Here is a 14,033-nt window from a genome sequence, read left to right on the forward strand (position 1 = left end):
TTGGTAATCTTTGGCTAGCATACTAGTATGAATTTGTAACACTGCAGACAAACGACAAGAGCGACAACTAGTTGTGAGGAAGATAGCACCAAACCTGGCCTGACTATGTCAACTATACACTATAATAAGTAGCAATATGTCGGTTGAAGCAGATATAGTATTCCAGGATCAATCAAGTTGGGGCCATCCTTCATTCAATAACAATACAATTTAGTCAAACAACTGTACCCAACATGCAATATTTTGCCTTCAATCAATATTCACTGATAAAATGTTGCTTTTAAGCATGCTATTCTCATACCAGATTTCCCAAAATATAATAATGTTTTCAAATTATCAAAGGCTGACATGGGTATTATCTAAATCTCCAGCTTAGAGGGTAGGAAAGTGAAGAGTCGTTAGCTATGAAAGATAAGAAACGGTTTAACATATGACAGGTAGTTGTCTATTTGCCATATTACGTGACTGACAAATGGCATCGACCTTACACTATGCATACAGCTCCAACTTCAGCTGGTGTTTAGCGGTCATTATGTACCTGCCTCTCCATTACCCCGACAATTGTTCTCATTGAGACCGGGGACCCAGCTCCGACCAACTACAGGTATATCCTAGCTACGCTCAACTGTTGTTTGTACATTAGATTACAAGCTAGATGGGTTTTAGGGTGACTGACTTAACCAGCAAAGCTGGGTGTTTGAGTCAGCACTGGAAGATCTTGAGGTTGGAATGTGAGGAGGCGATTGTCATGTTTGTCCATACATTCTTTGATATATCACTGGCTGGTCTTTGCAATATCAGGACACATGGACTTACTAATAGCTGCTTCATTATTCCTAAAACAATCTACAACTGCCACTTACTGGACAGAAAATAACAAATATGTTTCCACATCTCTTTTAAGACATAGGTTTCCTTGACAACATAAGACAAATTTAACAACATTTGTAACAACTTTTCAGAATTGTATTATCAACCTACAACTCACAAACATATCCTGAACACAACTGATATATATACAGTCACTGAAAAGACATGAATGCACTTCAAAACAAATATCATATGGGTAGATACAGGCAATATATATACTGACATTAACACTCCAGCCTTAAATGTGTGCGTTGCTACAGACCGCTGTGTGTTACATATCGATAGATACAGACAATATATATCTTCACATTAAGACTAGCACTTGCCTGTGTGTGTTACTAAAGACTGTTGTGTCTTTCATATTGAAAGAAATATACAATACATCCCTGATATCAATCTATTCTTGTGTTACCCTATGCGGTGCATCTGTTTAACATAACTGACACATATCGTCCAGAGAATTGAATTGCGTTTGCTTATTGTCTAATATGAAACTGATTTTATATGTGGGATTAACATGGATACATTCTTGGGTACAAGTACGACTTTCCAGGGTACATGTGAGTTAGTTACTCGGGTACATGTGTGACCTTCTTGGGTATATGTGTGACCTTCTTGGGTACATGTGTGACTTTCTTGGGTACATGTGTGACATTCTTGGGTATATGTGTGACCTTCTTGGGTATATGTGTGACCTTCTTGGGTACATGTGTGACTTTCTTGGGTATATGTGTGACTTTCTTGGGTACATGTGTGACCTTCTTGGGTACATGTGTGACCTTCTTGGGTACATCTATGACCTTCTTGGGTATATGTGTGACTTTCTTGGGTATATGTGTGACCTTCTTGGGTACATGTGTGACCTTCTTGGGTACATCTATGACCTTCTTGGGTATATGTGTGACTTTCTTGGGTATATGTGTGACTTTCTTGGGTACATGTGTGACCTTCTTGGGTATATGTGTGACCTTCTTGGGTATATGTGTGACATTCTTGGGTACATGTGTGACCTTGGGTACATGTGTGACATTCTTGGGTATATGTGTGACATTCTTGGGTACATGTGTGACTTTCTTGGGTATATGTGTGACATTCTTGGTTACATGTGTGACCTTCTTGGGTACATGTGTGACTTTCTAGGGTACATCTATGACCTTCTTGGGTATATGTGTGACTTTCTTGGGTACATGTGTGACTTTCTTGGGTACATGTGTGACATTCTTGGGTACATGTGTGACTTTCTTGGGTACATGTGTGACTTTCTTTGGTACATGTGTGACTTTCTTGGGTACATGTGTGACGTTCTTGGGTCCATGTGTGACTTTCTTGGGTACATGTGTAACTTTCTTGGTTACATATGTGACTTTCTTGGTGACATGTGTGACTTTCTTGGTTACATGTGTGACTTTCTTGGTTACATGTGTGACTTTCTTGGGTACATGAGTGACGTTCTTGGGTACATGTGTGACTTTCTTGGCTACATGTGTGACTTTCTTGGTTACATGTGTGACTTTCTTGGGTACATGTGTGACTTTCTTGGTTACATGTGTGACTTTCTTGGTTACATGTGTGACTTTCTTGGTTACATGTGTGACTTTCTTGGTTACATGTGTGACTTTCTTGGGTACATGTGTGACTTTCTTGGTTACATGTGTGACTTTCTTGGTTACATGTGTGACTTTCTTGGTTACATGTGTGACTTTCTTGGTTACATGTGTGACTTTCTTTGGAACAAGTGTGACATTCTTGGTTACAAGTGTGACTTTCTTGGGTACATGTGTGACTTTCTTGGTTACATGTGTGACTTTCTTGGTTACATGTGTGACTTTCTTGGTTACATGTGTGACTTTCTTTGGAACAAGTGTGACATTCTTGGTTACAAGTGTGACATTCTTGGTTACATGTGTGACTTTCTTGGGTACATGTGTGACGTTCTTGGGTACATGTGTGACTTTCTTGGGTACATGTGTGACTTTCTTGGGTACATGTGTGACTTGGAGTCTTTTCTTGGTTACATGTGTGACTTTCTTGGGTACATGTGTGACTTTCTTGGTTACATGTGTGACTTTCTTGGTTACATGTGTGACTTTCTTGGTTACATGTGTGACTTTCTTGGTTACATGTGTGACTTTCTTGGGTACATGTGTGACTTTCTTGGGTACATGTGTGACTTTCTTGGTTACATGTGTGACTTTCTTGGTTACATGTGTGACTTTCTTGGGTACATGTGTGACTTTCTTGGTTACAAGTGTGACATTCTTGGTTACATGTGTGACTTTCTTGGTTACATGTGTGACTTTCTTGGGTACATGTGTGACTTTCTTGGGTACATGTGTGACTTTCTTGGTTACATGTGTGACTTTCTTGGGTACATGTGTGACTTTCTTTGGGGTACAAGTGTGACATTCTTGGTTACATGTGTGACTTCTTGGTTACATGTACATGTGTGACTTTCTTGGGTACATGTGTGACTTTCTTGGTTACAAGTGTGACATTCTTGGTTACATGTGTGACTTTCTTGGGTACATGTGTGACGTTCTTGGGTACATGTGTGACTTTCTTGGGTACATGTGTGACTTTCTTGGGTACAAGTGTGACATTCTTGGTTACATGTGTGACTTTCTTGGTTACATGTGTGACTTTCTTGGGTACATGTGTGACTTTCTTGGGTACATGTGTGACTTTCTTGGTTACATGTGTGACTTTCTTGGGTACATGTGTGACTTTCTTGGGTACAAGTGTGACATTCTTGGTTACATGTGTGACTTTCTTGGGTACATGTGTGACTTTCTTGGGTACATGTGTGACTTTCTTCTTGTGTTACAAGTGTGACTTTCTTGGTTACATGTGTGACTTTCTTGGGTACATGTGTGACTTTCTTGGGTACATGTGTGTACATGTTCTTGGGTACATGTGTGTCTTGGGTACATGTGGGTACTGTTCTTGGGTACAAGTGTGACTTTCTTGGGTACATGTGTGACTTTCTTGGGTACATGTGTGACTTTCTTGGGTACATGTTGACTTTTGGGTACATGTGTGACTTTCTTGGGTACATGTGTGACTTTCTTGGGTACATGTGTGACTTTCTTGGGTTACATGTGTGACTTTCTTGGGTACATGTGTGACTTTCTTGGGTACATGTGTGACTTTCTTGGGTACATGTGTGACCCTCTTGGGTACATGTGTGACTTTCTTGGGTACATGTGTGACTTTCTTGGGTACCTGTGTGACTTTCTTGGGTACATGTGTGACTTTCTTGGGTATGTGGGTGATTTTCTCTTGTACATTAGTTACTTACTTGGGTACATGTGTGACGTACTCGGGTACATATGTGACTACATGTATGACTTATTTGGCTACATGTGTGATTTATTAGGGTGTACATGAGTTACTTACTCGGGTACATGTCAGATGCGGTGCCTGGCATGGATGCGTGGGGGGAGCGGCCAAGTCCACTGTCTGTGTGCTCCATGGGAGAACCCTCGGGTCTCAGTGGCTGGATCGAGAGGCAGTCATTGAGGAGGTCAGGTGGTGGCATCTCCGCCTCCTTCTTCAGCTGAAGAGGAACAACAAATGCATATGAGTTAGTGAGTGAGTGAGTGAGTGCTGCAATTAACTATTCATATGTGGCCATGAGTAATTATATCTGTATGAGGCAAACCAGTGACTAAAAGCATCAACAAAAAGCATTGTCACTAAGGTGACATAATCCCCCGCCGCAAATTATGAAATCAAACTTAAAAAGTAATGAAAGTGAATGTCGTAATTTAAGATGAAGTTAAATGTCAACAAGAACATGACCAATCAACCTCTCTTGATATCTTGTTCTGTAGTTGTTCAAACGCACAAATATTTTCAAGACTGACTTTGACCTTGACATGAATGTCTTAGTGTATGAAATATGCAAAAATAGTAATAATTGCTTATTGAAAAACATTCAAGTGAAATCTTGAAAGTCTATGGAGAAAATCCAGTGAACTGTTCTTGAGATATCTCGCTGACAATCTTTACACGCAGGTTAACATGCTGAAATCTTCAAAGTGTCGCTGTGACCTTGAAAATTAAGTGAAGGTCACCAAACTCAACTGGACCTTGCAGCTTCCCCACATGAAGCTTGGTGTCAAATATGAATTAAGTCCAGATAATGGTTCTTGAGATATCTCACTGACAATCTTAACATGCAGGTTAACATGCTGAAATCTTCAAAGTGTCGCCATGACCTTGAAAATTAAGTGAAGGTCACCAAAATCGACTGGGACCTGTGCCTTCCCTAGGTAAAGCTTGGTGTTGAATATGAAGAAAATCCAGTCAACGGTTCTTGAGATATCTCGCTGACAAGGGTAACACGTTAAAGTCCCCTTGTGACCTTGAAATGAAGGCCAAGGTCACCAAACCTGACTGGGACCTTTCTTATACTGTGATGAACTTAGGTACCAAATATGAAAAGAATCTAGTTAACGGTTCTTAAGATAGTCCAATTCGTACGGACGGACGGACGGACGGACGGACGGACGGAGCCTAATACCATAACCCCCGCTTCGCGTTAAACGCGAGGCGGGGGATAATAACATAAACCAATGGGTATGAAGATATGCAACCAACCATTGCTGACCCCAGCCCTGCTGAAGGACCAAAGATCAACGGACCAATGAAAACAAAGAACATCAATATAAGCACTCATCATACAAGTATTCATAGGTCAAAGAGGTGCTAGGTTCTCGGAAACAACATTTTTGTCATCTAGCTCCAGTTCAAATTTCATTTTCATGAAAGAAAAAAAACGTATATTATCAATAAATAAAAATTTCCACACCACTGCCTACATTAGTTAGAAAAAATTCCCAACAATTGCTTACTGTCAAAACACAAACCCATTAATTTCCACTGAACATCAACGGGAACAATGCCATACAATTACAACACCAAACAATAAATGACACTGTGCATGATTTATGTGATCGTTAAATTTTCCCTCATCACTATATGGCTAAAATATTGCTGGTGATATAATTTCTCAGTCACTCACTCACAGGAATCAGGATTGCTGTCTACCCACTGTATGCCATGTTAAAGAGGCAGCAATATTGAGCAGATATCTGTGTGAAGCTGCCAACTGCTGCCGAGTAACGTGTTTGTTTGTTAGTGCAATCAAGTGCCATGAAATAAACAAAGAGTAATTCTGAGGCTTGCCATCAATCAGTCAAAAAACTTTTGTAAAGAAAGATAGGAATGCAAGTAGAAAAGGCTAGAATGGGTAATGACCCAAAGTTGTTACAATATTGGGTTTTTACAATTTTACAATCTTGTAATGCATTTGGTAACACCCACCCACCAACACGCACGCACGCACGCACGCACGCACGCACGAACGCACGCACGCACGCACCAACACACACACACACAAAGCTGTAAGGTTGTTGTCTTGAATACAAAGCCCAATAGGTTAGCACCTAATCTTGACAAATACCTACTTCTGTACTCAACGAAAGGATTGACATGTCTTCAAGCAATATGGTCCACAGAATCAAACAATAGTTATTTTCAGTTATTGATACTTTGATATGTGAACAAGAACACGATTTCCATGAATATATTGTACAGACATTGCCACAAAGAAGCTGTATATCTAAGGCAATAAAAACAGACAAGTCTGACTTTGCTTTTAATGAATACTTATCATAAATCCCTCATTTGGCACTTTAGCACTTGTGTACAAGAAGGTAAGACCTCATTCTTTAATTGACCATCCATCAAGCAGGCAATCTTTGGGACAGGCAGCAACCAACAAGCCAATGTCGAGAGCCATCGCCTACAATCTTGGCATTTGTCCAGCTGTAGTAATTCATGACTGCAGCAGGTACCCTCAGTCTGCCATCTCTCAGTTACAGAGTGGCAACACGATCACAAATTAAGTAAAGTCACCAGTTCCTTAATAAATTTTGGAGCCATTTTTATTTACTTTGCTTTTCATGAGGAGCATGAAGGCAGGGTAATTTATTTGGTTGGCCATTCTCTGCCTTGATGGATCCTTGCCAAGCAAAACTTGTTAAAAACAAACAGAAATCTGAAAACACTGCTTAACATTTTTACACAAACTGTGATATTTCAAAAGAGACGGGGAAAATAATCACACTGGCAGAAATATTAATCATCATTCCCAAAGTAAATTATCTTGTTTTTATTCACACCCATAAAACCTGTCAGTTAAACCTTGAATATATTTCCAATATTCTCAGACAACCTGTGTATTAGTAACTACAGGCTAGAGGTACAACAACATATAATTTCTCAGTATTTTATACCATTTTCCCCTAAAACAATTCAAGTGACAGTTTAACTATTAAGATTGGCAAACCACAGCATCAACTAATTAACAGTGATTTCTGGTCTGGAAAGAACCCAAGACAACTTTACTTAGAGAAATCTAAAAATATACTTCCAGGTAAAAAATGAACACCATGTAATATTAGCAAGGTTTCCAGAAAGAGCATCAGGTTGGGTTACCTTCATCATGTATGCGACTTCAACCTGCTGACTTGTTAAGGAGGCCCTGTCAAGCTAGAGAAATAAACGTCAGGGTTTGGCTTTGTACAAATAACTCCTGACAGTTGAAATGGGAAGAGTATACATGGATGTGTTCGGCCCATTTCATTACAACCTAACTGCCTTATGGCATTCAGTCTGTTCTGATGATGGGATATTCCAAGTATTTGAATAAAACAGGATGGTGCTAATAACTTGTTGAGATTCTGTTAGACTGACAGCTTACTGTGTCAGTATTAAGTCAATGAGTAGCATCAGTTGGGAGGAAACCACTTTTGACATAGATCATTATACTTATGGACGAGCAAATACTTTAGCTTGAGTTGTTAAAGCTTTCAAATTTATGACAGTCAACAACTATTATTGTGCTGTCAACCAGAATCACATGCAGAACAAAAATCATTTTCGTTGCCTAACATTTTCAAAAAGTGAACCCAATTATTAGTGTGACAATTCCATAAACTACTTTGAGAATATTCCAGCAATATCACAGCGGGGGACAACAGAAATGGGCTTCACACATTGTGCCCATGTGGGGAATCAAACCCGGGTCTTTGGCGTGACGAGCCAACGCTTTAACCACTAGGCTACCCCATCAGAGGGTCTGTACCCTGGTGGGGAATCGAACCTGGCTCTTTGGCATAATGAGCGAATGCTATAACCACTTGGCTACCCCACCACCCCAGTTTGATAGAGGATAGGGTAAGTGGTTTGGAGGAAATTGGGGAGGGTCGCCTGAGTCTCAAGAGGAGAGTTCATAAAGATAATACATTTTTGGTGAGGTTCATAAACAACTGTATAAAGACAGTGTGTGTGTGTGTGTGTGTGTGTGTGTGTGTGTGTGTGTGTGTGTGTGTGTGTGTGTGTGCGTGTGCGTGTGCGTGCGTGCGTGCGCGTGCGTGTGTGTTGTGTCCATCCAAAACTATGAGGAGATTAAAGAAATTGAAATGGGTCATTGTATTCAGTGTATTAGTGCACCGACTCACTCACCCACCCCTACAATAAATGGTCGATGGGGACTGACATTTTAACCACACTTATTAACCCGACTTTTGAACCCAAGTCTTTGTGATCACACTGAAAGCAACCGCTGACCTCACTTAGACATGGGGCAGTTGATGTCAGACATTACACAACTTGGTGTTTATATTATTCACACATACTTAACATACATAAACACATACCACCTCTTTAAGCCAGCCTACCATATCACGTTGCTGGTCTCTCTGGCACAATTGCCTCTTAAACATTTTTCAATGTCTTGCTAATATGTCATCCATGGGTTGTCGTCATTTACAAACATACCAGGGTCACCATGCGGCCACTCGACATTATTGTGTGGAAGAAGAATCAATTTAAACCTAACTGTATATCTGACTTGGAATTCTGGGCCTGTCAAGAGACCACTGAATGTATATTTAAATCTGTAATGGGAATTCTTTGCCGTGTCATTATGGTGAGGATTCACAAGCATCATGGAAAAATCTCTTTCTCCAAACAAGGTACAGATATTAATATCAGCGGTACACGCACATATACAACACTTGGAATGTGTAAATGCCAATGTCCAATTACTTGTGAAAATGATGTTCAGACATATGACACACTGATTGTTGTTGGAATTCTGTTGTGGATTAGTGAGTTCTTAACATTGTTGAAAGTAGATCATGTCATTTACCTGTTTGTATCCCAATTTCCAATTTGTCCAAATAATCCCACATTCTTTGTTTTCCACACATGAAATGGCTTCAATCATGCTAAAAGTGTTGAAAAACCAAACTCACTCACTCACTGAAAATGGGTTAGTTTGGACCTAGTTAAGAGACCTATTACTTTTTACTGTTTACATCTACAGTGTATTTCTGTGATAATGTAAATATTATTGTTCATAGACAGCATGCAATCCACAATGTATTTTCCGGAAACCCCTCGAAGGACTGGTATTGTCATTAGACAATTACACATTACTTAGTCCATCAATAGTTGGACTAAAGTCGCATAAATCTTCTGTAATACGGCACTTTCAGTTATTTGCAATAATCTGTGATGATGTCACATTTCAGAAACAATCCAAATTATTGGCATGACTCATCCAATCTGCAGGAGCAAACTGAAGACAGTTTTCAGTAAGATTTGCCAAAGAATATTGAGACTTACGCTTACCAATTTGTAAATTTTCTGATCCAATCTTAACTTTTAGTCATATGTCATTACTGGTTCTTAGTCATTGTTTATCTGGCCCCGATTTCTCGAAACAAACTTAAGTCTTAGTTTCGACTTAAGTTAGAGTTTTTACTCAAATTTGAGAAAATGCATTTCCCAAAATGAACTAAAATCGATATTAAACTCAAACATAGTAGACGATTTGAGTTTGGTGGATAGATTACTTAAGTTTTGGGGCTTTTTTATTTAAAAAATGCAGTTGAGTTAAAAATTCAGCTGTTTCAAATTGTCCAAATCAGTTTGAAATTTGAGTAAAAACTTAAGTTTATTTCGAGAAATCGGGGCCAGATCAGTTACATATATAAGTTATGTCATGCCATTAGAAAGAATATCATGCTTTATACACACTTTATAAGTCATCTAGTGCAACAGTACTGAAAACATTCCAACATAACAATTAGATTCTGAAGAAAAAATTCAACGCAAACACTGATTTTATCAATATTATAAAGATATATAATGGTAGAAAAGGACATAAATAAAAACTGAAGTATTAAGAACACATACCACAATAAAATTGATGATTTAACATTAAAGCCACTTGGAATAACAAACATGCAGTTATCAGCCTGTTAGACCTTTCTCATTCAGTATTCATTCAAGTTGTTTGAGCTGAGAAAACACCCTCGGTACAGGTGAAAACATGTATAAGTATAGAAAAACATGGGAGAAAGGCTCCATGGTGGGTAGGTGGCACTAAGGTTACCCAAAACAACCTCATTAATTCATAATTCCCCTCCTATTGAATATTGCAGTCTTTGATTCAGGGCACAGCATGAAACCCAACTCTACCTACTGTCCCCAACTCGAGCACTTGTAAGTGAAGATTTCAACCTGAGATAGCACGGCCATTTCTCCTCCTGTATGTGTGAATACCAATACTGGCTAGTCTGTCATGTGTATTACTGAACCCACACAGGCATCCATCATGACATTCACAAACGAAGCACCATACACTCTCACTTCTAGTAAAACTATTTGCTCGCTCTCATTAAACAATCAGACAATTTTCCATTCATGCCTGCTTTGGAACTTCAGGGAAGAATAGTGCTCCGTGTTTGCATTAAGAGCTGATAATGATAAGAAGGGGACAGTGAATGAACATGTATGACCTTGCTGATAGATACGTTATTGTACCCCTTTAACGTGGAGCTCCATCACGTTTTAACAGCATGTTTAATATTTTCCATGTTTAACAACCTCCAACTTCAAATTGTTGCACTGATTACATGAATGTCACTTCGTCTGAGATGTGAACTTCTTTCAGCCTGTATTTCATAAGTTGCATATTCAAGACTGTCAGGGCTTTTAGATATATGTACCTCAAATAAAAATATTAACTTAACACATATGAAGAAATAAATGGCCTTTGAAAATGTGCTTTAGCGTGTAACTCCATTTTGTTTCAATACAGACAAGATAACATCTCCTTGAAATACTCTGCTACTGGCAAAATGTACATTCTCAACAATCTGAACCAGTGTTTAAGGGATTCATAAAGAGTAGGACTAGGACAAGAAAGTTAATTTCTCTTTGATATTTTCATGAATGCTAACATGAATAGAACCAAGACACACATATATCTCATAAATGTTCAACAAAAGTTACATATGGTACATCTAAAAGTGATTACATGGAACCATTGTCTTTTGAAGTTCTGTCATTTGTAATCATGTAGGTGCCAGTACGGCTCTGTCCGGATCATAAATCTTATAACACCTCAGCAAGTCCCAGTCGATGACGGAGCAAGACACTCTTGTGCAATGACTCATACTATAAGCCCTCTCAAGTTCCGTAGCATCAAGATATTTGACAGGGGGTAAACATGGATAAGCTCACTAGAACAGCACAATGCTGTACAAAACACTAACTATAATACCCATATAACTATTTATTACATATTAAGTAGTTGTTCTACAGGTGGTACGTGTCAGAGCTGTCTTTATGTCAACTCTACCATGGTATGGTGGTGACCCAAGAGCCAAATCTGCCCCTGGATGCTGATCCAACAGTAAAACCAACCCCTTCCGGCTGATCCCACAATATGACTATCCCTGTTGACTGATCCATCTTGCCAAATCTACACTTGTTGCCTAATTCCAATAGAACCAATCCTCAGCCTCCAGGCTGATCCAAGAGCCAACTGACAACTTAACCATCTGATCCAAAGCCAAATCAATCCCTACTAGCTGATCCAAGAACTAAACCAACCCTATTAGCTGATCCAAGAACTAAACCTACCTCTACCAGATGATCGAAGAACTAAACCAACTCTACTAGCCGATCCAAGAACTAAACCAATCCCTACTGGCTGATCCAAGAACTAAACCAACCCCTACTAAATGATCTAAGAACTAAAACAACCCTTACTAGCCGATCCAAGAACTAAACCAACCCCTACTAACTGATCCAAGAACTAAACCAACCCTTACTAGCCGATCCAAGAACTAAACCAACCCGTACTAACTGATCCAAGATCTAAACCAACCCTACTAGCCGATTCAAGAACTAAACCAACCCCTACTAACTGATCCAAGAACTAAACCAACCCCTACTAGCCGATCCAAGAACTAAACCAACTCCTTCTAGCCGATCCAAGAACTAAACCTACTCTGACTAGCCGATCCAAGAATTTAACCAAACCTTACTAGCTGATCCAAGAACTAAACCAACCCCTACTAGCCGATCCAAGAACTAAACCAACCCTTACTAGCCGATCCAAGAATTAAACCAACCCCTACTGACCAATAAATGTCCTAATACAAACATAACTCTAACAGCTGACCCTTCATCCATCTCTAAGCTGCTAATTGAACTGCATTGTTGTGTAATTGTCTCCATAATGACAGACATTATATAAGACAATACTCCTGATGGCTGCTCTAAGAGCCCACACTTCAACTTCCCTATCTGTGCCACATCTAGGTCTGATAGCCAAAGATTACTTCAGGACTGAAATAGAAAAGCTGAGATTACCTAGAGTCCCATTTGTGTCTAGTTGTAAATATCCACAAATCTTTCCATATTGCAAGATAATACATTGGATACAAATATTGGACAATGTATTCGTGTTTGGCATTAAGTCAAGTGAACAATTGAACTTTCATGCTGCACGTATATGCCCCACATTTCAAGGTTCACTGTGTTGAAGCATTTCAGCAAATATCAGTAGCTGACAGATTTCCAATACGCTTCTATGGACATTTTGAAGGGGCTCTAACAAAACATTTCAGGACGAAGCAAAGGCTGGCAACTTTTTCTTCCCTTTTCAGCAGCCTACTCAGGGGCAATGAAACAATCATTACACAGTAATTACCCATAAGCACAAATATCTTAATGATTCACAAGCATCTAAACAGAAGTACCGTGTATACTGGGATAAAAGAACACTTAACACAAGCTGAGCATCACTCCATGACCCGACAGAATGGAAGGAAATAATGCTGGTGGCACAGAAGGAGAGAAAAGACAACAGGGTATTATGTTCATACAGGGAATGTCTTGTGGGTCCATCCCTGGTGAAATTGTCACTGGGATGTCAATCCCACAGGCATTACTTCAACAAAGTGGTATATGATAATGACTGGTAATGATCCCACCCCCAGCAGGATTGCTTCAGTGTGGGGAGGCCCCCGCATATATGCATGAAACTAACTGATTTCAGGAGTTCTTGAAAGGCATTTAGATGTTGGACTAACATGTGAGTGGTTGAGTGAGTTTAGTTTTACGCCGCTTTTAGCAATATTTAAGCAATATCATGGCGGGGAACACCAGAAATGGGATTCACACATTGTACCCATGTGGGGAATCGAACCTGGGTCTTCGGCGTGACGAGCCAACGCTTTAACTAGGCTACCCCCACCGCCCATGGACAAACATGTATACATGACACATTTTCATGGATATCAGCTTCTTTTCATTCTTTACACAACGTTTCAGAGCTAATTCTTGCTTTGATAGATGCTTTGAAGATTAGTTTACAGATAACAAAGTTATCACAACTACTCTGATATATTATAATAGCGATGTTTCCGTACAGGTGCTTTCACTGTTGTCAAGCAGGACATAGAGGTCCCTACTGTCCTAGGTGGCTTACAGCCATACATGAATTTCAACTTGCAACCACTTGACCAGAATGTTGAAAAACATGTAATTCCTGTGATGATGCCTAATACTATTCAGCATGCCTTATCACTCTGTCAGTCTGAATGACTAATTCATATCAGCTATTTGTTACTTGTTCAGTGAGAATGCAAATTGACAGGTAGGTATACATACTTCTGAATAACCTGTCATCTCGAACTGGAAAACAGGAAGTCAGGCGTACACCTTTAACCATGTCGCCATAACACCAATCTCCAACACATGCACAAAAACATAAATGTCACCACATTTAG

General features: G+C 39.5%; 1 protein-coding gene across 1 annotated transcript in view; it reads right to left on the reverse strand.

Moving 5' to 3' along the window:
* The window catches only part of LOC124265592 (zinc finger protein GLIS3-like), a 72,138-nt gene that overhangs the window by 9,799 nt on the left and 48,306 nt on the right, over positions 1 to 14,033 (reverse strand). The window contains exon 6 of the mRNA XM_046700376.1: positions 4,267 to 4,426. Within this exon, the coding sequence (XP_046556332.1) occupies positions 4,267 to 4,426 (160 nt within the window). The remainder of the gene's footprint in view (positions 1 to 4,266; positions 4,427 to 14,033) is intronic.

Source organism: Haliotis rubra, unplaced genomic scaffold (assembly GCF_003918875.1).
Source record: "Haliotis rubra isolate DU_JTF1 unplaced genomic scaffold, ASM391887v1 Scf986, whole genome shotgun sequence".
Taxonomy (NCBI): Eukaryota; Metazoa; Mollusca; class Gastropoda; order Lepetellida; family Haliotidae; genus Haliotis; species Haliotis rubra.